Raw genomic sequence first — 23064 nt, 5'->3', positions numbered from 1 at the left:
AGGCTTTGAAGATCAAACTCAGGAAAGCGGATGGGAACAAGAAGGATGGAATGAGGTTGACTAAATAGTAGATTTCACTTAAAAGGCCAAGGGACGACAATGAATAGTCAGACTAGCCAAGCGGTACTTTCCTTTTTGTATCGAGGATTCCATAAGCTAAAACAAAAAATTAAGCTACACTTTATCGGATGTTACTTAAAAAAAGCGTTAACCTGGTTGGATTCGGGCTGATCTCGTGGTCCCCTTACCAACAATTTTACCTTGTCTTAGGGCCTCTTTGGCTTGTAGAGAGAAAGCCTGCCTCCACTCTGAAAAAAGTCTGTCTCTTCCCTTGGATATGTCGGGTCACGACAAAAACATTCTTTTAATATTACCTTGTCTCGATGTTTCACGATGGACACCAAGAAACAAGCACCCATTTTCGACATTTGCATCTAAAGTGTTGAGAATAGTTCAAAATTAAAATAAATCTTTGACTTTTCCTGACACACCATGTATGGCATTGGAACTGGTCATAGATTTTGATGGCTTGCATGGGGCATCAAGAAAAAGTTGGACATTATTATGTCAGAGTAGGATTCCCGACGGGCCATGCAAGGCATCAGGAATGATGATACATTGTCCCGACGCCATTAGTGGTACGTCGAGAATGGTTTAGACTATTTTTGACGATTCACTAATGGCATCGGGTACTGGGTAGAACTCGCAACATTTTCGTGGTACGTTGAGAGTTTCCTTATATATTTTGTTTCAGTTCTGTAAAAGACATAACTGAAACGAAAGAGAACGCGAAATCCAATCTCCTCGCGCCCACCGTGCCTTGCCCTCACCATCGCCTGCCTCGTCACCGTCGTTCCCTCGCCATCATGCCGTCATTCATCCATTTTTGCAAGTTTAAAACTATTTTTTGTTAGGGTTGAAGTTTGTTTATTGAAGTTAGTTTAGGTTAGTTAGTTTATAGTTTTGTTTTTTGAAGTTAGTTTAAGATGGAATATTGAATTAGTTTTAGGATATTAAATTGGTTTTGGAATGTGGGTTGAAAATTTGAGGGGCGTTATTTAAGAAATTGGGTGGAGAAATTTAAATTTTGGTTTCAAAATTTGAAAATTTGAGGGTGAAGAATTAATCGAATGGAATGGAATGGGTTAAGAATTAGGGGGGGGGGGGTTGAATTGGAATTTTGGAATTGTGGGGGAGGGGGGTTGAGGATGAAATTAAAGAGGGCAATGGTTATTACTATTTTAAAAATTCGGTAATTTGTGTTAAGATTCGTTTTGGCTATCTTGCAGTTATGGTAGCCTTTAGTTCAATTCTAGTTGTTTATTTCTTAGTAGTTTTGAATAATTTTATTGTTGATTTGGGATGACTATCCTGCAGCTATTGTAGCATTTTTTTTTAATTTGTTTGTATTTTTTAGGGTTTGAAGGGGTGGTAGTAGGGTAACTTGTAAGGTAGCAGTGTTGGAAGGAGTAGGTAGGATGTGAATATTGAAGTTGTTTGTGGTTAATTAGGTTGTGTGGCTATCCTGCAGTATGGTAGCATTTGTAGTTTGAAGTTAGTTTTAGTGAAAATTTTGAGAGATTGTATATTCAGGGGAGTAAGTTTAGGATGTGAAAGGAGGGGAATAAGTAAGTTTAGGATGCGAGAGGAGGGGAATATGCTTCTAATCAAACCTATTTATGTTTTAGGGACTTAAACGATGGACAAGGGTTGGATGAAACTTAGGAATAAGTTTTCTTGAGTATAGAGAGGGAGTGACCTAATTTTTAGAAGTTGCCAAGTTTCACGTTGATGCCTACGAATGAATAAGGTGTGTAAGAGATGTATGAACTCAAATTGGAACTCACTATAGGGTGTGGAACAACATCTACTAATTATTGGAACATCCCCCTACTACATAGAATGGTGTATCATGAGGTTTAGAGGTATACAAAACTTTGATGAAGGAACTAGTAGTAACCCTTTTGATAAAGGAATTAGTAGTAACCCTTTTGATGAAGGAACTAATAATAGGCAGTTTGATGAAGAAGATGATATGTTTGGTATACTGAATGATTTACAAGTCCCAATTAAATAGGAAGAGGAAACGAAGGAAGGTCGTTTAGAGGATGAAATTTCGAGGAATATTGGGGTAGATATAGATGAAGATACAACAAACATATTTCAAGACTTATTGAATGAAGCACGTAATGAGTTATACCCCTGTTGTTCTGAATTTTTCTCCTTGATTTTTTTTGTTAAGTTGATGCACGTCAAGGTTTTAAACGGTTGGAGTAACAAGTCCTTCAACATGTTATTAGAACTCTTTAAGAGTAGCGTTTCCAATGTGTAAGAGTATTATCCCTAGTTCAATACCAAATTTGATTTTGTTGAATTTGTGGTGTTGAAATTGTTTGTGTTCGGTACCAAATTTGATTTTGTTGAATTTTTTGCGTTGAAATTGTTTTTGTGTTCAATGCCAAATTTGAATTCATTGAATTGGTGGAGTTGAGATTATGGATATATGAATTAAAAAAAAAAAAAAAAAGGAACAACCCGCCAACTCAATATGGATTTTTTGGGTTGGGTTGGCCCTTTCATTTTGAACTGGTAAGGTTCGTTTTTTCTAATCGAGATACTTTAGATTGGTCCATATTATTCTTCCAACCCGACTTATGTACACCCCTAATAAACAATGGCTTTTTTTGTTTCTCCTTTCTCCTGTTTCTTTTCTGTTATATTCTTTTTCCATATTTTATAGTTCAAACATAATCTAATTTATAAAATAAAAAATATATACATAACGTACGTTAAAATATAACAAATAATGATCAGATACTTAATTTATCAGATATACATAAGTTTCGGTGTAAAATTAATAACAATAATATAATTGTTTATATTATTCATATGTTACTAAAATTTTATTTACAATATTATTTCTTACTTAAATCATTTGTTTTAAATTTTAAATGATGTAAACTCAAATATATTAAGTGGTGGTAAAAATATTAAAATGAACTTAAATAAATATCTTAATAAACAAAATCCATATATTGCAAATTATAACTGGTTTCATCTATAAGAAAATAAAAAAAATTAAATTTTAAAAAGATATATAAAAAATACATATTGTTAAGTTTAAATTTTTAAATTAAAAAAAATTATATACACATATTTGAAAAGAGAAATTATTTTAAATAAAAAATTGCTAAATATATCACAAATAATAGAAAAATAGTAGGATTAACTATCAAATACCACAACAATGATATTTTGTTGTTATTTCTAAATACTTAGGTTCATTTTTTTTATATTAGAAAACAACTCTTTGAAAATCTAAAATTTAAAAATCAAAATAATACATAAATTTAAATATTTGAAAATCCAAAATTCAAAATTAAACTTGTAATGTTTCTAACTATAATTCATTTTTCTATATTTAGAAACAACTTTATTAAAAATTTGAAAATTAAAAATTAAAATAATATGTAAAACTAAATATTTGAAAATTTAAAATTAAATTTGGTTAATTTTCATAAATGTAACAAAATTCCAAAATATTTATGACCCGTATAACAAAATAAAAAGTCCATGAAACCAATTTTTTTAAAAAATATTCTAGGTTTGCTCTTGCCGTTTTTGAATTTTGTGCGGCTCCGATTTCTTGCTTCTTCTTTTCCATCTTCTTCACATTGAATTATACACAAAACTTTCCTATTTGTGAAAAAGAAAAAAAACAGAAAGAAAAGAGGTGGGTTTATAGTTTATAATACCACTCCCCCTTCATTAATTGATATTTTGAAAGGTGTTTCTTACGGAATGAAAGACCAAAGAGCAAAAAAGGATTTTTGAAGGTTTAATTACCGAATCACTTACCAATGATATGTTTTAGGTTTGTTTTAGATGATGAGGATCCAATTCTAGGTTATCTTTTAGGAAGGATTCAACATAGCTTTATCCATATACTAGGCTTTAGAGATTCAAAATTTCAATAAGTTGTTACGATTCAACCAGGACCAGAAGGCATATAATTTATAGACTACGAAACAAAGATTTGAATGATTAGGTGAAGTAGTCTTTTCACGTGCAATATTTTTTTTAGTGTGTCATGGATAGAGATGAACTACATGATCGTTTGCCATATGACTTTTCAAAACCATCGTTTATCATGAACTACACGATTGTCTATCATAAACTACACGATCGTGTATTATGATTCTATACGATCGTTTATTATGGCTTCTCAAAATCATCGTTTATCATTAACTACTTGATCATGTATCATGAACTACGCGATCGTGTATCATCATCTACATGAACATTTATTAGGGCTTTTTCAAAACCATTGTTTATCATGAACTAACAATCATGTATCATGAACTACGCGATCGTGTAGGAAATGATACACGATCATGTATCATCATCATTTAGAAGAAGAATTACATGTGTGCGTGTGGTCAGTTAATCGCGTGTTGACTGGGTTAGTTTTGGTATTTTTCTTTAACCCTAAATAATCAGGTAATAAACCCTAAACAATAGTGGAAAGCTTTAGATATAAATGATCAATTATAGTACCTTGAGTGATCGCCAGATATGTATGCACGATCGTTTATGTAAGTATAAACGACGCTTTGAGAAGCCTAATAGAAGCCAAGCCCAATCACTTATAATTACATAATCGTGTTGACCATGATAAACGATCGTTTGACCATGGTAAACGATCGTATTGAATGCAGTAAATGATTATGTTGACTTAGGTACACGATCGTCTAACCATGTGATCATATTGAATATAGTGAACAATCGTGTTGATTGTGGTAAACGATCGTGAATAGTTTAGTGTAAATGATCGTAAAAAACTTCAAACTAACATTTTTCATAATGAAATACAAAATTCTTACAGTAATATTTAAATCTTCTAAACATTTGAAACGAAAACGAAATTTAGAATTCATACCACAAACAAAAACAAAAACGATATTCATAATGAAATATAGAATACTTAACGAAATTTTATAATCATATAAACAAACCAAACAACAAAAATGATATTTAAAATTCTTACCGAAAACAAACTCACTACAACAATCTTGAAGGAGAAATATAAACGATCTTGATATTACCGAAGATGAGGAAGAAAAGAAAGAATATTCAAGAGGATGAATATTGAAAAAAATAAGGAAGAATATTCAAGAGGAAAAATATCTAAAAGAGCACATGAATAAATTGCAAAGAAAGTGAATAAATCACAAAGAAGAAGAGAAAAAATTGAAAAATCATCCAGAAATAATAAAAACAAATAAAACAAATATGAAATTTATGAAAAAATAATCAGACTTCGTAGGTTTTATTAAATTGTTATACCGTAAATATTTTCACTTTTGTTATATTTATATAAATTTACAGAAACATAATTATAAAAGAAATATAGAGAAAAAAACTAAATAAAAAAGAAATAGAAACAAATAAGAAAAAATAAGAATAAACAAAATGAGTCTTTTAAAAAATATAACAAAACGGTAAAATATTTATATTGTATAGAACAATTCAAAAAACAGAAAAAGTCTACGGGCCCACAATGAAAAATACCAAAAATGTCATGTCAACCACGCCGTCAACAATGTCCATAATATATTTGGTAGATGATCGTTTAGGTTTGACTATTATTTGGTTTGCGATCCTTTAGATTTGGTCGTTTAGATTTGGCTATCCAAATCGATTTATTTTTTCAATTCTATCGTTTAATTTGGTTACACAATCGTTTAAATTTGATTACAGATCGTTTAGATTTGATCGTTTAGATTTGACTACCCAAATCTAAATGATTTCTTTTTTCAAAATTTGGTACACGATCGTTTAGATTTGGCTAAATGAATTTTTTTAAGATTTTTTTAATACACAATCGTTTAGATTTGTTTACACGATTACTTATTTTTTTCAAAATTCTTTAGTACACTGATCGTTTAGATTTGGCTAAACGATTTTTTTTTAATTCTTTTAGTACACGATCGATTTGTCTACATGATCGTTTATATTTGACTATCCAAATCTAAACGATTTTTTTCAAGATTCTTTATACATTAATCCTTTAATTCGATTTTTTTTTACACAATCATTTAGATTTGGAACCAAATCTAAACGACGTAAAACAAAAAAAGAAAGATGATAGAAAGAAATCGCAGCAGAAAAAAAAGACGATGGAAAGAAATCACAACGGAAAAGAAGAAGAGGAAAAGAAGAAAAACGATAGAAAGAAATCGCATCGAGGAGAAGAAGAAAGATAGAATGGCAAATCTGAAATATTTAAAAAATGACTAATTTTATGAATTTTGTTATACATGTAATAAGTATTTTAGTTGTTTGTTATATTTATAAAAATTAACCAAACAAAATGAAAAATAAAAAACTAAGATTTAATCTCAAAACCATGAAAGATGAGAGTGTTAAAAACATGGTTACTCGTTGACACAATTTTGTTCAATTTAAGAAACAACATTAAATAAAATAGAAATGGAACAGAGAAAGCTACTCTTTTTTTTAGTTTCTCAATTTTGACTAATTTTTAGGAATGTTTTCAACCATATGAATGATTAGTAAACATGTTAGTTTTTTAAACAAATGAGAAATAGAAACAAAAAATAGAAAACCAAAACATTTTCAAACAAATCTTGAAATGTCACGTAAAAATGTCATTTTAAAATTGGATGCTAACCTAACCAAATTTATAATTTAATTAAAAGATACGGTAAATTTTCATAAATATAACAAACTACTAAAATATTTACGGCCCCTATAACAAAGTCTATAAAGTTAGTCATTTTTTAAATATTTCAAATTTGCTCTTTCGTCTTTCTTCTCCTCTTCACTACGATTTTTTTCTATCATCTTTCTTCTTTTTCTCTTTTTTTTTCTGTTGCGATTTCTTTCCATCATCTTTCTTGTTTTCTTCTTTTCTTATATGTTGTTTAGATTTGGGTAACCAAATCTAATTCTTTCTATTGTCTTTCTTTTGTTTTTTCTCTTCTTCTTTTCGCTGGGATTTCTTTCCATCGTTTTCTTCTTTTCCTCTTGTTTTACGTCGTTTAGATTAAGGTAACCAAATCTAGAAGATCGTTTATAAAGAATCTTGAAAAAAATCGTTTAAATTGAAGTAGCCAAGTCTAAACGATTGGGTAAAAAAAAATAAACGATCGTGTACGAAAAGAATTAAAAAAAAATCATTTAGCCAAATCTAAATGATTGTGTATCAAAGAATCTTGAAAAAATAAACGATCGTGCAAACAAATCTAAACGATTGGTGTACCAAATTTTGAAAAAAAAAAACCCTTTAGATTTAAATGACTGAATTTAAACGACCGTGTAACCAAAATAAAACGATTAGGTAACATTAAAGAATAGAATTGAAAAAATATATTGGCTATCCAAATCTAAACGACCAAATCTAAACGATTGTGTGCTAGCCAAATCTAAATTATCGTCTACCAGAATATATTGTTGCATGATATTTTTGGTATTTTCCATTGTAGATTTTTTTTTTTGTTTTAAAAAATGTTCAAATATTTTAGGCTTTATTATATTTTTAAAAAAACTTAAAAAATATATGTATATTTAGTATAACAATAATGAAAAGGTGTGGAGAGAGGAGGGAAATGGTGTGGGGGACGGAGGAGGATGGACGCAATGCGGAGGAAAACAGCCCTTACCGAAACTTGACTCCCAAGAAAGAAAAAAGAGCCGTTGGGATGATAGCCGTTGGTGAAACAAAAACTCTGTTTCCCCCAATCAATTCCATTCCATTCCACATTCTTTTACCTGCATCATCATGTCTCTCTGTACTTCTTCTTCCTTTCATTGTTCTCTTTCCGCCTCTCCAAACACCCATCAATTCCTCATTGTTCGATTTCGGTATTCCAGCCGTCTCGTCATTTCAGATCAAATAATTCAACAGACTCCCTCAACCCTCATGGGGGACACTTTGATTCCTTTTTCTAATCTCCGCCATCCTCGACAACAACAATCAATTCAATTTTTGGTTAATCAGTTTCTGTGTTCCTTCAACCTCCATTCCTCTGTTCGCCGAACCATTTGTCACGAGATTCTCTCCTTTGCTTTACAGTTTCGTGCCATTCTTCCGAGCTTCAAAATTGAAGCCAACATCGATCATGTGGAGGACTTGATCATCGGAGAGCAAGGATTTCAAGAAACTCCACCCCCAAGGACAAGAGGGGCGCCGGAGTCTGCGATTGAGAGATTAATAATGAAGCAGAAATTTGATGGGTTTAATAAAGAAGAAGAAGAAGAAATCGGAGATTGCAGTGTTTGTTATGAAGAGCTAAAAGGAAAGGGGAAGGAGGTGAGTAGGATTCCATGTGGTCATGTGTATCACAAATCATGCGTCCTTACATGGCTTCAAATCAACAACTCTTGCCCATTGTGTAGAGCTCCATTAGAATCATGAACACACTCACTCTTCTTAATTTTGCTTATGAGAATTATCTTAGTTCTCTCTCTCTCTCTCTCTCTCTCTCTCTCTCTCTCTCTCTCTTTTTTCTTTTGAGAATTATGTTAATGTAATTTTTGATAATCGGTGAAAATATCATCGGTGAAACATATAAAGTAAGGGGAAACGTATGGAACTTGTTCAATTTCAAATATGAAGCTTCAAAGGTGTTGATTTCCATGTAAACTGTGTTGTTTAAAAAAAATTTTAAAAAAAATCTTTAAGATTCTATTTTCATAAATTTACTCAAAGGGGACATTCATGCATTCAAATGAAATATAACAAGATTGACTTAACTCTCCAACTCTCATTTTTACTGCAAAAGCAAAAGAAATATAACAAGATTGGCTTTCAAATTAAGCCGAACTTGTCGAATTTCATCTGAAATTAGTACATTAAAATGGACTTGGAAAACAGACAGTAACTAAAAGGGAGAGAATGCAAGTCGGGACTTGCACATTGATACAAAGTTTGACAAAGAGTTGCATTACATTCACAAAAGAAACAAAAACAAAGTCTGCCTCTACTATATTGTTACTTGGCCTTAATAGAATTGTTTTCCTTGATCCTTGCTCGAGTATCCAATTTAACAAAGCGTCTGAGATCTGCATAAGGAAGACTTTCAGCATTCTTCCTTCGTAATTCACTTAGAGGTGGATGCTTATCAAGCAAATGCCACAGCCAAGCAGGGTATTCTGAGTCTGCCATAATTTTTGGATCTGCACCTTCCTTGAGAATATTGGCACCAACTACAGTCGTAGACTTCACCTCTTTACTTAGAATTGATGCTTTAGGAGCATCAGCAGCTGCACCCCCTTTAGATCCCTTCTTTGATTTTCCCCCGGCAGCAAATGATCGTACCGACGTCAGTTGTATTAGATCTTTGCTACTGACAATAATGTTCCTTCTAAAAAATCTAATTTGGCTCAAACCCATTTTTTTCTTTTTCTGCAAAACAGAAACAAACATTCAGAATTATTAATTCTGATGAAATAATTCACCGGCCAACTTGGTATGCGATGAAGTTCCTACTTTCACAGATAAAACTAGGATCAAATGATGATTAAACAATATGGGGTGCAAACAAAGAGCAAACAAAATTTTAATTATTAAGAACCTGCTTGTTTACAAATGAAGACTAGTATTTATTCTAGTTTATACAATAAGGAAAAATCCGTCTTTAGAAACATAGAACGGTAGGTATGTTTCAATCAGATAATTCAACAAGCATCGCTTACTGCTTAGACATCCAATCCCTCTAATGTACACCTAGTTTGATTTTTGAGAATCTCCCTCACCGACAGATTCCTAACCACAGAAGTGAGATAAATATATTGATGTAGTGGTAGAAGCGGCAAATTCAAACTTACCCCACAGGGCATTTGAACAAGCACCATTGGAAATGTGACCAACAATATATTACAGTTGTCCAACAGCATGCGATGATATTCAAAACCAAGGAAACTGCAAACATGTAGGAGTTGTGACCATACAATTGAACAACTGGTCCAGAGAATGCTTCAGACATCCTCAATTTCCAAAAGATTAGATCAAAAGCTTAATTCGTGAAATGTTAATTAACTAGTACAATCCAGCCAAGTAAGGATTTTAACCAAGCCAAGATGAGATCAAAATTTTAATTCGTGAAAGAAAGATGAAGCTGGTGTTGAGATTGTAGGGGTTTTAATCAAGCCCATTATTCCTAACAAGTACCCAATTCCAATTGTGGATAAATTACTCGACGAACTATTTGGTGCCAAAGTGTTTTCCAAACTGCAAGGCAACAGGCAACACAACTAATAAAAGAACACAAATGAACAGAACAGGGGAATGTTTTTGATAGAAAATAACTAACAAAAGAGCACATTAAACCCAGCCAAATAAGAGGAGTGGTCTCTAACTCTCTCCTCCCAAGAACTACAGTTCTATCACAAAATTCAAGACAACTAATTCTAACACAAAAGATCCTTAAATACTACCCAGCGTTCCCATTTCCCCCAACACCCGTACAAAAGCAGGATCCACAGCCAGCGACCCCAATCGATAGGGGTGGACACGGTTTCCCAAACCGAACTGAAAATTAAAAAAGAAATTGTATGCAAAACCAAACCGCACCGTTGTGCAGCTCGAACCGAATCGAATATAAGCTCAGTTTCGAAATCGGTTTTCGTTTTTTTTTCCCTTAATTTTTTGGTATTTGATCGAAGTTGTTTTCTTTTTATTTCCTTAACTTTGGAAATGTAAGAATTTTTGTATTACAAATTGGATCACGCTTAATCCAGTTCTAGAGAACTTTCAATATTCAACTCAAATTATATCTTTCTTTCTCAAAGCCCTAAATTCATGGTTTGAGCCTAAGAAAAGAAAATTCATTCTATACAATAAATTGGCACAAATGAAACCCCAACCTATTCTGATTCATTATAATTTCCCTAATAAGACTATACCCAGCCCTAATTTCAGTAAATTTTTCAAACTTCCAGCATCGTGCGTCAATACTAACCTCTCGCCTGCCTCCGTAGTCAGCTCTCCTACGCCTGCTAGAGTTTTTCCCCTTTCCTCTTCAAGTTCGTAAGATTGAAATTTTATGATCTTTCAATTTTTCATTTCTTCAAGTTCATGCCTTGTGCTAGTTTGATTTGGGATTGATGTTGGGAAGGATTGATATTGGGAAGTGTCCTGAGAGATGGAAGAAGAGGAGATGATTGATATTGGCCGGCGTGGCGGTGGAGATCGAAGAGATGGAAGAAGAGGGAACAAAAGAGGATATGCGAGAGGAGAAATGCGAGATGAAAGAGATGGAGGGATGGGGAATGGAGATGAAGGTGGCTGGTACTTGGTAGTGGGCTTAAGGAAAGGGCAACGAACCCTAAAATAAACTTATATATATTATTAATAAATAAAATTACATATATATATATATATATATATATATATATATATATTTTAATAAGATAATTTACATAAATGTAACAATACCCAACAATAATTATAGTCCGTGTAACAAAAAAAATTCATAAATTCTAGATTTACCCCTTAATATTACGGAACGATTCGTCATTTCTTTTTCTTTTTCTTATTTGTGATTCATCTTCTTTGTGATTTAAACATCTCCTCTTCCTATTATTACTTCTCATTCTTCATATTCTAACTTTTTCTTGTTGGCGATTTCTTCATTTCCTCTTCCAAAAATTTTTCCTTCTTCAACATCTCTCATTTTCTTTTTTTCTTATCGACACAAGATCTAAATGATATTGATACAAGATCTAAACAATCGTATACCGAATTCATTTAAATATTGGTACAAGATCATGTAACAAGATAGTTTAGATTTGGTACAAAAGATCGTTTACCAAACTCTAAATCATCGTGTACTAATATCTAAATGATCTTTGTACAATACCATGTACTAGAATCATTTAGATTTGGTACAAGATCGTATACCAAGATCTTTTAGATTGGGTACAGGATTGTTTAGGTTTGGTACATGATCGTTTATATTTGGTACAAGAGCATGTACCATGAACCATGATTGTTTTACCAAGATCTGAATGATCGTGTACCAATATATGAACGATTATGTACCAAGCTTTTTGTACTTGCGTATGGTCGATTAATCGCAGGGTATTTTTGTTATTTCACATTGTGGGCTTGTGGGCTTGTGGGCTTTTTCCATTTTCAAAATTATTCTATACTATGTAAATATTTTCACGTTTTGTTCTATTTTTTAAAACTTCCTTTTAAAAAATATATATAATTTTATTTATTAAAAGGAGGTTTGGTTTGGTTTCAAAAGCAGTTTTTAAAATAGAAATCGAACTGAACCGTTTAAATTTGATTTATAACTATTTAAGACAGCAAAAAACTGCACTTTTCGTGTTTGTATAAAAATTGGTTCGATTTGATTTTCAAAATCAGTTCGGTTTATGTGGTTTCACTATCCACCCATAGGGCCTAACATTACCCCTATAGTGAAGAGTCACCTTATTCTCAAGGTAGAAGTTTGGGAATTGGGCGGTATACACAGCATATAATTCCCATATAGCTTCTTAATCTAGTTGATTCTTCCAATTCACTTAACATTCCCAATCATGCTCGACCTCGTTCCAACTAATCTAGGTTACCTTCTTCAGTTCCAAGATCCACTCCATCTGATCATTCAATAAGGAGATGTCTTGTTGAATAACATGTTTCTCAACTATCGCCTTCTTAAGTTGTGAAGTGTGAAAAAAGGGATGAATATGAGCTGATTCCAACAAATCCAACAAATAAGCAACCTCCCCTACATGTGCCATGTTCTGATATCGGCCAAAAAACGTAGGACTCATCTTCTCACACCGACGATTCTCCAATGTTTGTTGCTTATAAGGACGAATTTTCAAATACATCTAATCTTCAACCTCAAATGCCACATCCCAGCGATGGACATATGGGAAATTCTTCATCTCCACCTAGGCATGCTAAAGGAGTTCCTTCATCACGGCTAGAATTATGCCTGTCTTGTAGATGTCGATCCATAGAGTCACTTGTCATTCCCTTTGTCTGTCCATAACAAATGATTGTAAGGGGTGGTTGTCCATAGACAACAACATAAGGGGTTGGTTTAATTGAAGCATGGTGACGGATGTTAATAACAATATTCCGCCCAATAAATCCGCTCACTCTAAGTTTGGGGCCTCTCGCCACAGAAACAACGCAAATACAACTCTGAGCACTTGTTTACTACTTCAGTCTAATTGTCGATTTGTCAACGAAATATCGTGCTCCGCTTCAATTGTGTACCTTGTACCTAGAAAAGTTCTCTCCAGAAAAGACTCACAAAAGATTCATCCCTATCCGACACGAAGGATCGAGGGTACCCATGAAACAACACTATCTTCTTAACAAATATCCTTGCCACTGTACATGTTGAGAAAGGATGACCCAACGAAATGAAATGAGCAAACCTACTCAGCCTATCGCCACCATACGCACCATGTCACACCTTTTTGGGTGTAGAAGTGCCTCTACAAAGTCCATTGATATGTCTTCCCAAATTAAACTGAGGAAGGGTGGAGACAGTGCTTGAGACTTATTCCTTTAATAGATATAACATTAGGCAACATACTTTTTCACGTCATTTGGCATCCCTTCCCAAAACAATTCAGTTGCATTCTTTTATATGTTGTAAGTTCACCCTCCCGTTTGCAAGCCGTCGCACATCCGTGCTGCACGAACAAGAGTCGTAGTCATGGGTTGGGCTACCATCGTGCTCTGATGCCTCATTTATTCGTCTCTGATCGCAAGCCGCTCCTCTTCCCCATTGTTCGTCGATCGAGCTATTTCTTGTTGCGCGTCGTCTTCCACCGCATCGTCCCATTGAGCAACAGCTATTGACGAAGCCTCATCAGTCGTCGATCGTTGAATTTGCAAGGGCGCGAGTCGAGTCCACCCGAGCTGCTTCCAGCCTCAGATTCAAGCCATGCGTGTGAGTCGCCCGTGTCATCCGCATCAATCGAGCTGCATTTTCCCAAGCTGCTTCTTCGTGAGTCGTTCGCTGGGTTCAAGCCACACACAAGCTGCCACCTCTCAGCGAGTCGTTTTCTACCTTCAGCCAAGCCGCAAGCCTGTATTTTGATCTTTTTTTCCTATTTTTGGTAAGTTTTGGTAAGTATTTAATGGGTTTTGGATAATATCCATGAGATATTAATTTTGGACCCTAAATAACTTAATTTTGGATTAAATTAGGTTATTTCTTCGTGAATGTTCGGTAGCTCTAATTGGAAGCACTGAGAACTTTGATTTCTCCCTAATCAAGGTTGAATTGGAATTCAATCTCAACTTTGGGTAAGTTGAATTAAATTGATTTTTGAATCCTTGAGCAACTGTTAATTAAGTTATTGAACTTAGTATTTTCCCTTACTATTTAGGACTTCATTGTTTGAGAAAGCTTGACTATTGCTATTAGAACTTGATTAAGCTACTCTCCAGGTAAGAGATTCTCCTACTAGACCTTCGTACTGAAGTAAGAGTTTGCATGTGATATTATGCATTGACTTAGCTAAAATGCATGATGTATGGTTAACGATGATGACTGATATGTATGAGTTTATGTTGATAATGATAACTGGTAGTTATGACTGAGTTTTTTTTATGATGATTGATGATGTTAATGTTAATGCATGAAATATTAATCTCATGATTTACTATGATTAATATTCATGTCATGCTTATGATGTTATGTTATGCTACATGCTATAGATAGGGTGTTCAGTTAACTTTATCTATTAGAGTCGTACCTACATGGGTGTCCCTTGGGATCACCACCTTTTTATGACTATGTAGTCCAACGGGATCACCAGTCCAGTATGAGATGATTGTATAGGAGTGACTCGACGAGGTCACTCACAGCCCGATTGTCTCAGTGTTTCCTTCGGGTTCACTAAAGATCAGTTCGTCCTAGGTGTTCCTTTGTGTTTACCGAAGACCAGTTTTGTTCTGGGTGTTCCTTTAGGGTCATCGAAGACCAGAGATGTTCCTATGGGATCGCAATTTGTGCGTGTTCGGGAACGTGCCAGTTAGGGGTACTACTTTATAGGATTCTAATAGGAAGTTAACAAACACCTAGCGGGACTAGTAGTAGGTCCCTTATTGAGTATATTTTTATACTCACTCTTTAATGTTTAATTTTTCAGACAAAGGTAGAGCGAATGACAAGAAGTGACCGTGACATGCATAGGGAAACTTTTTGCTTCCACCATTATATTATCAGTTTGATTTCAATATTTTTTAGTATATTTTTTTATTATTACTCTTTTAAAATTAGATAGGGCCCGAGTTAGGATTTCTTTTTTAGAGATTTATTTCTACATACATTAGTTATTTACAATTTTAATGAGTATTTGAGGTTTTAATTATAAAAAATAGTTATTTTCCATTTTGATTTAAAAAAGCTTTATTATCCTTAAGTAGTAATGACCTCAACCCAGTATAAAGAGGTTTGGGTGGTTAACTATGGTAGGCAATCTTTAGATCATGTGAACACAATTGTTTAGATCATTTTAAACGATGAGAAAAAGACTTCAAATTTAAACGATCGTGTTGATCATGGTAAACAATCATTTTGACAATGGTAAACGATGGTTTAGATCATGTCAAAATGATATCAAACGATCTTGATATTCTCGAATATGAGAAAGATGAAGTAGCTTCAAAGAATCTCTTCGAAAATAGTGAAGATGAAATATGAGATTTAAACAGAAGAATGAATTGTTTAAAAATAGAAGAAAGAAAAAATCTGGATGATAAAATGAATAAATGCAAAGAAGAAGAAGAAAAAGAAATAATGAATCGTCTGCAATATTCAAGAGCAAATATGAAATTTATGAAAATATTGTCTTTTGTTACACGGATCGTAAATATTTTTGTGTTTTGTTACATTTATAAAAATTAACCTTACGTCTTCTTACAAACAATTTTTTTTGTATATTTAAAAATAAAAGAAGCAACAATATTGATTTGTTTCCATTTAGTTATTATACTTATACTATGCAATTTATAGTTCTTTTATCCTGATATTTTTTTATTTGCAAAATACCTACTTATTATTATTATATTTATTTATTTATTTATTTTGATAGAGATGAATATGCCATTATTTTTGCACTCAAGAAATAAGTAAAATAAAATTTGAAAAAAAAAAACTATTAGAATGAAGATAAAAACAAACAAGAATGAATAATAAAATGAAAAAAAAATGAAATTAGTTGGGATGGAAACTTTCAACCACTTGAAGCTTTCCGTTACGACTATACTAAAAACTGTAAATATACATTACAAATGCAATAGCTTATCTTTTGTGCGTATAGATAAGTATATTGTACAAATTGTCTTATTTCTACGCTTATCAAATATACTTAATATATTTTTCAAAGAAACAAATACACAATGTTGTACAAGTCAAATATACCTTTGTAATTTTTTTATTTTTTATTCTTACTTTCATCTATGAGGGCAACAATGTTTGTATTTTAAAACAAAATGTTATTGTGAATATTTATTAAGGAAAAAAAAAGCTATTTTGAAAAGTTAATCATAAAAAACTTCTCTAAGGTTTCCTTTCCAAAAATAGTCAAAAATAGAAAAATTGAACACTTTTTTTAAAATTTTATCATTATTATAATGAAATAGTTAAAAATTAGAAAAGTAAATATTGAAATTTGAGTAAAATTGCAACAATTCGATGAAATCAAACTAAAAGACTAAAAGAACGACATTTTAAAATCTAAATACTAAAACAGAAACTAAACCCAAAAATTATTTTTCCCTAACATTCTTCTTTCGAGTTTAACAAATTGATGTGTAGGAATATTCACTAAGCAATAGGAATGAGATAACTTTAAATCCACCAAAAGGAGACAAACATATACCTTTTGTGAAAGAGTGATAAAAGTGAAGTATATTATGATACCTTACAAACTAAGAGGACCAAAGATGTGTTCAAAAGTTGTGCTGTATTAAGTAATTGCACAACCACGTGTGTTCAAAAGCTGTGCTGTCTGTCCTAGGCTTTAGCATCTATTGACATTGTTGAAAACCCTTGATTTTGTATCAACTTCTCTATAATCTTCTTCAGTGCTGAGGCACTTACCCCACATTTTTGGTCACCAAAACAGGACCTTCCTTCTTCAGCTGCCTTGCAAAGCTGTGGATCCAATGGTACCTTCCCTAGGAATGGCACATCCATCTCCCTACACATTTTTGCAGCACCACCTCCGCTACTATCGAACACTTCACTATAAGTAATCAAGTTTAGAAGCTCTGGCGCTTTTTCTCGAATGTACTCTCCCACCCATTCTGTTACATCTGTCTGCTCTCCGGCCTCTGTTGTCTTCAAGAACTTCATATCTAATAGTGGTTGGCACAAGCTGCTCATGTTCTCTACAACTCCAAGAACTTCTACTCCTACTGTTTTGCAGAAACTCACTTCTTTCCGCACATCAATGAGAGACACTTGTTGTGGAGTTGTGACGATGATTGCACCGTCGATTCCAGTAGCCTTGAGGCATTGTACAATTGATATGTGCTCATCTGAAGTCCCAGGTGGAGCATCAACAACCAGAAAATCAAGCTCTCCCCAATACACATCCTTTAGAAACTGCTTAATAAGCCCATTTTTTCGAGGGCCTCTCCAAATGACCGCTTCGTCGGGGTTAGGGAGCATGAAACCAATCGACATAACTCCAAGGTTGGACTCTATGTAAACAGGGGACCATCCAAGGTTACTCTGATGCACATCTTGACCTTCTAGACCTAGCATCTTTGGGATACTCGGGCCACAAATATCAATATCAAGGAGACCCACCTGGAAGTCCATGGCAGCAAGGGCAAATGCAAGCTGAGCAGAGAATGTGCTCTTTCCAACCCCACCCTTACCTGATAGAACAAGAATCTTGTGCTTAACCGTTGCCATTCGTTCCGCTATTGAAATCAGGTCTGGAAAAAGGTGAGGAAAGAATGGTAAATAGAGCATAAAAACATGAATGGTTAATAGTTTCGACTAGTGTATTCAGAAATAGGATTTAAAAAGCCAAACATTCAAAACATTAATGCCTTCTAGGCAAAGAATCAATTTGCCAAAATGTCGAGTAACCCCTGGACTAAATAAAAGAAAGAAAACTAAGGTATATTCTAAACAATGCAACATCAAAAAGTACGTCTGCCTTTCACATCACAATTTCACTTACTGGTACTACAGTAAACTCAACAAATAAAAGATGTCTTCTAAAGCTTGTAAAGTTTAACTCACATATTTTGCTTGGTTCGAGAGAATAAAAAATACAAACAGGAGATGTCCTGTGCAACCCTCCGATGTCTTAAGAAAACTTAATAACTTCTTTTTTCGTTCTACTTACCTATCTTTCTCTATAATACGTTCGAAACATCCACTCTTGGTTCCTATACTTTTAGAAAGTGACTGTTTATAAAATCTCAACACAAATTCAATAATAGGTGAGAACCTTACACGTAAACATTATGACAATATTTTTACAAAATCAATAGCACTTTGTCATACAGAAACCAACTTGATAACTACGTATTTAGGAAAGGCAAGGCTCACAAAACAAAGCCCGCACCTTTTGTGAAGCCCCAAGGCTCAAAGCTCTGCCCTTTGGGGCTTTTTCATTATTTTTTTTTAAATAGTAATAATTAAGGATTTTCCTTAATTATTAACTAGAAGAATCAAGTTTACTAAGTCTAAATGCAAAAAATCTTATGTTTGAGGTCTTTTTTTTCCATATTTCAACTTCAACTATGCTTTCTCTTTTTAATGTAATAATTTTATATGTAATGCGCCTCACAAAAAAGCCCATGCCTTTTTGTGCGCCTTGCGCCTAGGCTCTAGAGAGCCATTGTGCCTTAGTGCACCTTGGACATTTAAAAACACAGGTGGGAAAACCATGAAGCAAAACCCAGATTATCAAGAAAATAAATCAAACTATGGCATGTTACATGTATACCTCATCCATCGACATTACTGTTAGTTTAAGAAACTATCTAAACAGAATAAACCAATCAGCCGAAAAAGCTTGTGAACTATAACAACAAAGCAATTTCTATAATCTAAGCCAAATTTCTGCTACAAGCAACAAAAAGCAAATAGATTTACAGGACAAAGAGAACCTGGGTCAGGGCCTTTAGGTGCAGTAGCACAAATGGATTGGTTGGGACATCCTTGACAGGCATCTGATTTCCCTGCAGACTCCGACTCAGGACCCGGGCAATCTGAAACCCAAAAACCCACAAAGAGAACATGAATGAAAATGAAAAACAGAAAACAAAAAAGGGCTAATAAGTCGAACAATCTACAAATGAAAAATACAATGAATAGGAAGGAAATCCATTACTTTCATTGGCGTTTTCAGGGATTTCGCTATTCTCCATTGGCTATGTCTTCTTCTTCAACGCCAATGAGATTTTTGCGAATTTGATGTCTTTCCTTGCAGGAGAAATCATTCACCTATTAGCTTTATTATAGGAATGGGTCCGTGCTTAAAGAAGTATATTCCTACTGCAGATCAAGCACGATAGATTTTCTTTTACAAGCATTTCCAAGCTTCTTCTAAAGAATCAAATTGGGCTGAAAGCCTCTATCTCTAGCAACCCGTATACAATATACCATTATCATGAAACAGACACATTTATTAATTCAAAATGAACTTGAAACAAATAATTCATAATTTCTGATAAGCTAATTTATAGGAGAATGATGTTAAGATGCATAAATTTGTACTTTAAGGACCCGTTTGGTAACGTTTCTGTTCCCTGTTTCCTGTTTCTCGTTTCTTGTCCCCTATTTCTTCTTTGTTTAGAACAAGAAACAGTAACGTGTTCGATAACTGTTTCAGTTTCTTGTTTCTTGAAAAAAAGAAAAAGAAATAGAAATGTGTGTTTGATATCTATTTCTTGTTTCTTGTTTCTTATTTCTTGTTTTCCTAATAATGTTCTACAACAAAAATGTCCTACATTAAACATAAAAAAGAAAATTATAAAAAATTTATATCTTTTTTAAGTATTTATAATCGATTGACTACGTTTTCTTGTCTGACCATGGTCTCTCACTTCTTCATTCATCAATTTCAACAACCTCATTGACACAACATTGTTTGGATGATTAATGTAATATTAAAATTGGAACAAAAAAGGAAATCGATAAAACTAGAAAGGAGAAAGATGCATAGATAATTCACAACGCAAACCAAACATTTAAGATTGTTTTGTTTTACAAACTTCATGAGTTGAACAAGGATAGCCCTTTCCCTGTACTTGTTCTTTACTTCGATGAGTACAACTCGTCTAAATTCTTAGCTTTATCTGTCCCATTGCATCTACATATACATAAAACTTACAGTTCAATTTATACAAATATGAAATAACACTAGTCTCTTTAATGCACTAAGTGGTACAAGAAGTGATTAGTATTCAGTTTCGGTTCCGAGTGTCTTAGATCTTGTGTTTGAACCTTTGCAAAGTTATTTCTATTTCAGAATAAAAGATAAGAAGAGTGTTAGCCAGAAATCAATGATTTAAAAGAACCAACCATCATTTCACCCATGTTGTATTTTTTGTTTTTTCTTTTCTGTTGACAATGATTTGTGAGGTTATACTATTTGTTCACAGGTGCTAGAGCTGAAGTAGAATGCAGAGATAAAAAGAAACTCCAATGCCAGTTTCAAACAGTAAGTTAAAACCAACAAAAATGGGAAATTCAAAGTTGTTTTGCCATTCTCAATTGCTAAACACATCAAGAAAATTGAAAGCTGTTCTGCTAAATTGATCAAATCCAGTGAACCCTTCCGCTCTGTGGCCTCCTCAGCATCTTTAATCTAGATATTTAAAAAAACCCAGACCTTTCCCTCTCATTGTTCAGATTCGATTTGATATGTCAACAACTATTGATTATTTTTTATTTTAAAACATATATACATATAGAAGCGACAAGCAATCCAATTATTGTGTTTAAGATTAGTGAGGAAAAAAGGAAAGGAACAGGAGAGGTTATTTATAAAAGCCTAAACCCCAAACCTGTGTCAACAGCCTGATTTTGACTCGCAAACAACACTTTATTGGGGTATTAAGCTAAAGAAACAATGAAATCACCGACACTATCGCTATCTTAACAATGAAATAGAGAAAGCCGAGAAATAGAGAACGTTACTTACCAGGAGAGACGTCGTCGTCGTCGGATGAACGACCGTCGTCGAGAAGGGCCGTCGGCAGTAGAGAGACGAACAGAGATCGCGAGAGCTAGGGACGAGGGTTTTTCGTTCTTTCGTTCGGCAGACCCCTTTTCGTTCGGCACACACTTGCAAAAGGAGAAAGGATTTCGTAAATTGTTTTTCCAAGTTCACTGTATATCCTCTCTGGAACTCGTAAAAATTGGTAGAGATTTTGGGCATGTTTAAGCCCAACACCAAAAGAGTGAGTGGGTGGCGTGGGCTATAATATCATATTCTTTGGAATTAAAATTAGTTTTAGTTTTTTATTAGGATTAATAAAAATACTTTTCATATATAATAAATGGGTCTTTTCAAAAATATAAAAAACAATTTCGAAAAAAAAATAAAATTCAAAGGTGATATATACAGTGGCATGAAGGACAGGTGGCAGCCTTCACGTGACGGAAGTTGTGTACTCGGTACACGACTTCCGCACTACCAGACAAAATAGCAGTTAACAGTACTGTTGACTGCCAACTGTGGTGTTCTGTACGAAAATCGTGTATCCGGTACACGACTCCCGTAAGAATTTATGGACCGGGTCCACGAGTCCAGTCATTTGTCGTGGACCGGGTACACGACGCTGGCCTGAAATCGTAGACCCGGTCCACGACTTTATTGATGTTAGTAACAAAGTACATTTACCCCTTAGTACAAGATTCCTTCAAAAGAACTAGATACAAACTCAAAACACAATTCGACTCTTCTTGTCTAGCTTCTACATGCTATGCGAGTTGTAGTTGCCATTACCAAAAAGATGTGTTTCATGTATGACACAATAGGCGATCAAAGCTATAAGTTCAACGCTGGATGTCCTTCATTACCTGGGGGGATAAAACAAAATATTTGAAAGATTAGATGAAAATGTCTAGATTTTTGGATGAAAATGAAGAAGGGAGATCTTGAAGGCTAGAAACTTGGTCGAGGCAATCACTAGGCAAGAAGAGACATCCAAAAGCAGAGAAGGAAGGAGTCGAGGTTAAGTATATTTGTGAGTGATAAACTAAGATTCAACGTGATTGCTAAACTTTTATTTATTGTTGATTCTTTTCTGTGTTTGTTACTAGTTATGAATGAATGTGCGAGTAGTTCTTTTTAAAAAAACGAGTATCTTTATAACAATGTTTGTCTTTTTTAGCATCTCTCATAAGTATAATATTTGTGAATCTTCCATCAATGGAAGAAAAGCTTTATGAATGACTTTCATAATTAGTTAATGACATGTTTGTAAACTTGATATATGGAAAGGTATTCGGTTGATGAAAGTGTTCTTTCGTTGATTCTTAATGTATAATATTGTTACCACTAAAATATTATATAAAGAAAGTAAATTGGGAAGGTAGCATTTCCGTCTATTGAATGTATTAATTGTCTGACAAAAGAAGAAACGATCTATCGCGAGACGTTGGTTGGGTGCTAACCCCAGGTCTAGGTGAGATTATAATGAGACGTTGGTTGAAAGTGAGTTTCAGTTAGAGAAAGATGGAATGTGACGAGGCCCTAGTGTAAATCTTAGGTTACTCTGCATGACATTGATTAAGTGCGAACCTCTGGTCAGCGAGGCGAGATTCCTAGGTCTCAAAATGGTCTTGTCACAAAATGATTCTAGCACATGATGTTGTAGCGTTCGTTGTGGAAACAATGTTAACAAGACGCTGGTGGAGTGTAACTTCCAGGTCTAAGAATGTGAATGTGCCGAGATGCCATTTGATATCCCAGGTAACCCACATGGTACTGGCTAGAGCGAATCTTAGGTTAGCGAGGGGAGATTCCTTGGTCTCTGAATAACCTTACGTCGATGATTGTGGTACAATTAGTAGCTCG

General features: G+C 33.8%; 3 protein-coding genes across 6 annotated transcripts; 1 reads left to right on the top strand and 2 right to left on the bottom strand.

The window, feature by feature from the left end:
- Positions 1 to 7945: 7945 nt before the first annotated feature.
- LOC103486202 (uncharacterized) lies at positions 7946 to 8440 on the top strand. The gene has a single exon (XM_008444069.1). It carries the CDS (start codon positions 7946 to 7948, stop codon positions 8438 to 8440), a length of 495 nt encoding a protein of 164 aa, XP_008442291.1.
- Positions 8441 to 8769: 329 nt separating this feature from the next.
- On the bottom strand, positions 8770 to 11364 carry LOC103486119 (54S ribosomal protein L37, mitochondrial). Of its 2 annotated transcripts, XM_017044108.2 has the most exons (3): positions 10986 to 11364; positions 9853 to 9946; positions 8770 to 9430 (listed from the first exon to the last, which is right to left on the bottom strand). In XM_017044108.2, exons 2-3 carry the CDS (start codon positions 9919 to 9921, stop codon positions 9017 to 9019), a joined length of 483 nt encoding a protein of 160 aa, XP_016899597.1. In that variant the 5' UTR covers positions 9922 to 9946; positions 10986 to 11364; the 3' UTR covers positions 8770 to 9016. The 2 variants fall into 2 exon arrangements, with proteins under 2 accessions (XP_016899597.1, XP_008442187.1); XM_008443965.2 differs by lacking the exon at positions 9853 to 9946 and having other exon boundaries at positions 10986 to 11348.
- A 5401-nt stretch (positions 11365 to 16765) lies between these two features.
- Positions 16766 to 21431, bottom strand: LOC103486120 (cytosolic Fe-S cluster assembly factor NBP35). Of its 3 annotated transcripts, none has more exons than XM_008443970.3 (4): positions 21184 to 21431; positions 19369 to 19460; positions 19145 to 19246; positions 16766 to 17956 (listed from the first exon to the last, which is right to left on the bottom strand). In XM_008443970.3, the coding sequence occupies exons 2-4, from the start codon at positions 19403 to 19405 to the stop codon at positions 17025 to 17027; spliced, it is 1071 nt and encodes a 356-aa protein (XP_008442192.1). In that variant the 5' UTR covers positions 19406 to 19460; positions 21184 to 21431; the 3' UTR covers positions 16766 to 17024. The 3 variants fall into 3 exon arrangements, with proteins under 3 accessions (XP_008442192.1, XP_008442191.1, XP_008442190.1); XM_008443969.3 differs by having other exon boundaries at positions 19369 to 19455; XM_008443968.3 differs by having other exon boundaries at positions 19369 to 19532; positions 21184 to 21423.
- Positions 21432 to 23064: the final 1633 nt, after the last annotated feature.

Source organism: Cucumis melo, chromosome 8 (assembly GCF_025177605.1).
Source record: "Cucumis melo cultivar AY chromosome 8, USDA_Cmelo_AY_1.0, whole genome shotgun sequence".
NCBI classification, from domain to species: Eukaryota; Viridiplantae; Streptophyta; class Magnoliopsida; order Cucurbitales; family Cucurbitaceae; genus Cucumis; species Cucumis melo.
Note: the sequence above shows the minus strand (reverse complement) of the source record. Positions and strands in the feature narration are given on the sequence as shown.

What these genes read in the sequence shown, in the direction of transcription:
- LOC103486202 (XM_008444069.1), top strand. Translation starts at nt 7,946, where the DNA reads ATGGGGGACACTTTGATTCCTTTTTCTAATCTCCGCCATCCTCGACAA.
- LOC103486119 (XM_017044108.2), bottom strand. Translation starts at nt 9,921, where the DNA reads ATGCTGTTGGACAACTGTAATATATTGTTGGTCACATTTCCAATGGTG. An exon ending in TTGTTCAAATGCCCTGTGGG is followed by an intron (nt 9,431 to 9,852) that starts GTAAGTTTGAAT and finishes TCTGTTTTGCAG; the next exon opens with AAAAAGAAAAAAATGGGTTT.
- LOC103486120 (XM_008443970.3), bottom strand. Translation starts at nt 19,405, where the DNA reads ATGGAGAATAGCGAAATCCCTGAAAACGCCAATGAAA. An exon ending in CCCTGAAAACGCCAATGAAA is followed by an intron (nt 19,247 to 19,368) that starts GTAATGGATTTC and finishes TTTGGGTTTCAG; the next exon opens with ATTGCCCGGGTCCTGAGTCG. An exon ending in ACCTAAAGGCCCTGACCCAG is followed by an intron (nt 17,957 to 19,144) that starts GTTCTCTTTGTC and finishes ACCTTTTTCCAG; the next exon opens with ACCTGATTTCAATAGCGGAA.